General features: G+C 65.0%; 1 protein-coding gene across 9 annotated transcripts in view; it reads right to left on the bottom strand.

The window, feature by feature from the left end:
- Positions 1–4,394, bottom strand: part of LOXL3 (lysyl oxidase like 3) — a 14,155-nt gene extending 9,761 nt beyond the window's left edge. Inside the window, exon 1 of one of the 9 annotated variants that reach the window (XM_021382508.1) lies at positions 4,297–4,394. Coding sequence is in view for 7 of the 9 variants with exons in the window: in XM_021382502.1 (XP_021238177.1) it covers positions 133–158 (26 nt within the window). In the remaining 2 variants the exon portion in view is untranslated. The other 8 variants (XM_021382509.1, XM_021382506.1, XM_021382502.1 and 5 more) reach the window with 8 other exon arrangements.
- Positions 4,395–4,430: the final 36 nt, after the last annotated feature.

The raw sequence follows: 4,430 nt of genomic DNA, 5'->3' as shown, positions 1-4,430 counted from the left end.
CCGCGGGTGGCCGGGGGCCGCCGAGCCGCGCTCCTGCCCGCTGCCAGCGGCGCGGCAACCGGAGCCCGCCGCCCTTCGCCCTGCGAGGCGTTTTCTTCAGCCTTTCTACAACGTCTGCGGCTCCCCGGATACCTGAGCGAGGGGCGGTATTCCTGCATCGGCCCCGGCGACAAACGACGGCGCAAACATTTCACTGCGAACCGCCGGAGCGCGCCCCACCCGCACGCCCGGCTCCGGCACCGCTCAGCCCCGCATGCTCCGCGCAGCTGGGACCAGCCTCGCATGGGCAGCCCCAGCCCCAGCCCCAGCCCCAGCCCCAGCCCCTGGCGTTGGGCGCACGGCAGCCCAGGCGTCGCGGCGGCCGACGCCAACCCCCGCGGGGCACTCACATCAGCTCCGGCCCCGCTGTCCTCCGTCACGGCCCGGGGCGTGGGGGACAGCACCGGGGGGGCAGAGCCCCGCGAACCCCGGGATTGGCGGTGGCTGCCCGCTCCGGCACTGCGAGAACAAAGCGCGGCCCAGCGGGAAGCATTCTTATGGGCAGGCGGCAGGGAACGGCTTTGCCGAAACTTTTAATCGGCCTCAAGGCGGGAGGGCAGAGCCGGGGGCCGGCCCGGCGCCGCCCGCTCGGGGAAGGGGCCCGGGGTTTGCCGGGGGCGGGCAGGGAGGGGACCCGTGTAACACCTCACGGCGGCGATAAAGCGTTTCTTATCCTGCCCGCGGATCGGAGGGGAGCAGAACTACACCGCCCCGCGCATCACGCGCACGTGCCGAGCAAAAAGCGCTGATCGCAGCGCACCTGGCCGGGACCGCGCACGCTGAAGGCGCAGAGACCAAAACCGCACCCGCACCCGCACTGAGCGAGAGGCCGGCTCTGCCGGCAGGCTGCTTTGCAACGGGCCGACACCAGACCGAAGGGCAGCAGTACAATTAACGCCAATCTCTACAATTCTGCAGAAATGGCCCGTGTCACAAAGCTGCGGTGACCTCTTATGAGATCACAGGTCTGGTTAATTGGAGTAACTGCGCTGATATAACAGGCAGAGACTGGAAGGCATTTGATTCATCCTGCGTGACCTTTTAATGAATAATTAGCACTCAACAAAATCAGTGCACCTTCCACTAAGTGGATTAAAACCGGTCACCTGCTGGAACTAAAATGTGGCTACAGCCGGGAAGTCACCAGGCAGCGGGGCTCTGGGGGGATCACATGCTTTTCCAAAGCAAAACTTTGTCTGGAAGAGGAAAGACGTCCTCTCTCAGTACTGCAAGGACGGAAATGGGAAAGTGCACAGAGCCGCGACGGGCACAGACCCGGGTGGGCTGAGACAGCGGCACCGCTGACCAGAAGGAACGCTTAACAGCCCTGCACTCAGGAACAGAGCGTGCAGGCAGAGACCAGAACACAACACCCGGAAAACATTCAGTGTTTGTGTGGCCACAGAAACCACCCCGTGCCCACAGCCACAGTCACCATGACCACAGGGCTCGGTATGCTGCTACGGACAGGAAAGAATGACCAGCACATGCAGGGGTGCCAGCCCATGGCCAACACCCCCCGCCACACCCTGACACCACCAGCTGAGGAGGGAGCCGTGCAGCGGTGCTAGCCCACAGCAAACAGGCACCCCCAGCCCACAGCAAACACCCCCAGCCCACAGCAAACAAACACCCCCAACCCACAGCCTGACGCCGGTGGCAGCAGCAGGCGATGCCCTGGGACAGTCCCCTGGTGCTGCCCTGCTCTGCACCCGCAGCTTGGACAGCCCAGCCCTTGCATTCCGCAGCTCTCTGTGGATTTGTCTTCTTCACAGTCCTTCAGTTGCTCCCGAACCCGCACAGAACCCACCATCCCTGTGCACGAGCCCCGCTCAGCTGCTGCCACACGCCCCACTGCCCAAGGAGATGCCGCGGTGAGGTCTGTGCGGGACCGCAGCACCTCCCCACGCCGCGTCCAGGCTGTGGCTGCAGACAAATCCCCCCTCTGAGGGCTGTGTGGAGCACTCCTGCCATCCCCCAGCACGCAGACGGTGCTCAGACACATCCCTCTGGGCAGAGCTGGCTGTCCTCAGCAGACACCATCCGTGGAGCCGGAGAGCGGCCCTGGTCCTTGCGCCCGCCCAGGAAAGCTCAGGAAATGTCCCGGCCAGGTGTGTGCTGGGCCTCTGTCACCTCCTGGTGGCCACGGGGCTGGGGCTGACTGTGGGCACCTGTGAGCACTGCAGAGCTCAGACCTGGGGCATCCTGCACCCCCTGCCCCGCCGCAGGGTCCCCGTGGTGCAAGAAGTGCGGCACTGCTCGGTCTGCTCCCCATCAGCCCCACCACTCTGCTCTTCCCAGCAGACAACGAGGGCTCCCACGCCCCCAGCACTTCTGTAGGAACCGTATCCTGCAGCCAGTCAGCCTGCTGCCCTCAGTGCTCCGCTCCCCCAGCACAGGGGCTGCCTCCTCCAGGGCCTTGGCTGTGCCATGGGGGAGAGCTGGGAGACAATGACAATGGGGGGGGCTGAGCATGGGGGATGCTGGCCCCAAGGATGTGCCATCCCGCACCCACCAGTGAAATGGGCTCGAGAAGGGGCTGCTGGAGCAGATCTCCCAGCAGCTCTATGTGTTGGCTATGCATGCATGCCAGCAGCCAAGCACACATCATTTCTGCAGCACAGAGACTCAGCAGTGCTGCGCAGGAGGCCTGGAGCATGCACGGACAGACGGAGCAAAGCAGGCCCTGATGGCCTGGGAGGGCTCAGAGATGACCGACCGCCTGGGACACCCGTCAGCAGAAGGAGAAAGCAGCTCCCTCTGCTTATCTTTCCATGGGAGGTCGAGAGGTGACATGATCACACTCTTGCAGGGCCACGCTGGGGCATCTCTGGGAGCCAGGGGTCACGTCCCCAGCAGTGGGGCAGCAGGAGGTCTGGTGGGTCTCATGGTTCAGGCACCGGGTTCTGCTCCCTCCCCATCTCCCGGGGCCTCAGAGCCTGGCTTCCTGCGCCAGCCCTTTCGTAATCCCGGCTGCCTGGACGGCCTCCATCATCCTCCCACACTTCAGCGGTCCGGGGGGGCCGGAGCAGAGGTCCATGACACCCCCCGCTCAGTGGGGCAGGGCTGCCTGCAGGGACCTCATGGGACGGGAGGAGCAGGGGACACAGAGCCCCAGCTAGGGGAGGAGGGGAACCAGCTGAAATGCTCCTAGGAGCGCTGGGGAGCAGCCCAGCACCGCCACAGCAGCCCCACACACTGGGGGCACTCCTCACACCACCACCCCCCAGTTCAGTGACCTGGGGGCTCCCCGCCCTTTGCTGCCCAGGAGGCAGAGTGCCATGTCCCTGCCACAGCACGGCGTTCCTCCATCCCAGGCAGTGATGAGGGCAGCCTCTGGGCTGGCCCGGTGCCAGCTGGGGTAGAGCACTCGGGAGCTCTTGGGGCTGCACTTCTCTTCCCCTCCAACTCTGAGCCCTCTGGGCTGCTTGATGTCCCCCAGTCTGCTGTCACCCTCTAAGTCAGGGCAGAACAGATCCTTGCAGTTCCCAGTACCACCCTGTTTCCCCGGGGCACAGCAGGGCCTCCAGCTCTGCCCAAGGCTGCCTGCCCTGCTCTGGGCTCCCCTGGGTTCCTCAGGGGCAGGGAGGAGGGGGACACCTCAGAAGAATGTGCAGTTACTGGGGAGCAAGCAATGAATTGGGAGGGCCCAGGCACCCCAGTGCAGGGAGGCAGCTGGCTCAGAGCTACTGGGAGAGAGAAACCCGGCACTGCGCAGGAGGATGGCTGGGAGGATGCGGTACCACCACCACCTGACCCAGCCCTCACACCTCACATCTTTCCATCCATCCCTTCTTCCAACAGCCACAGCAAATTCCACCTTCGTGGAAATCCTGACTTTCCACTGCCCTTTGTAAGCCACAGCTCAGCAAACAAACGTCCTGCAGCCAGGGACACCCTCAGGGATACACGCAGCACCCTCTGACCCGCTGGATCCTCTGGGCATCCCTTCCCAGCAAGCACATGCAAAGCGCACGCAGTCTGCGTGACATAAATCCTCTCACCCTGCCAGACACGGACGCACAACTAAAACATTACACAGTTCCCCCATCCACTGCCGCCGGCACGGCACACAAAGCGAGCTTTCTGCAGAGGACACGAGGCGCTCTCCTTACAACCACAGACGGGGGAAAGTCCATCTCGCCGCCCCGCGCAGACGTGCGCTGACATCCGGAGCTCCGAAGCAGCACGGACACGTCCTGCCCCGCACGCGGCCCCCGCAGCCCCATTCATTCCCCGCCGGCAGCCGAACCGCACCCCGCATCTCAGCCCGCGGTCCCGGCCGCGTTCGTCCCGCACAGCGCTGCTCTCGCGGCTCCGTGCGAACCACGGAACCTCCGACGCGCGGCCCCTCCCCGCCCGCGCCCCCCAGAGCGCACCCACGCGGGGCG

This window comes from Numida meleagris, unplaced genomic scaffold, assembly GCF_002078875.1.
Source record: "Numida meleagris isolate 19003 breed g44 Domestic line unplaced genomic scaffold, NumMel1.0 unplaced_Scaffold250, whole genome shotgun sequence".
NCBI lineage: Eukaryota > Metazoa > Chordata > Aves > Galliformes > Numididae > Numida > Numida meleagris.
The sequence above is the reverse complement of the archived record's forward strand: the minus strand, read 5'-3'. Positions and strand labels throughout refer to the sequence as shown.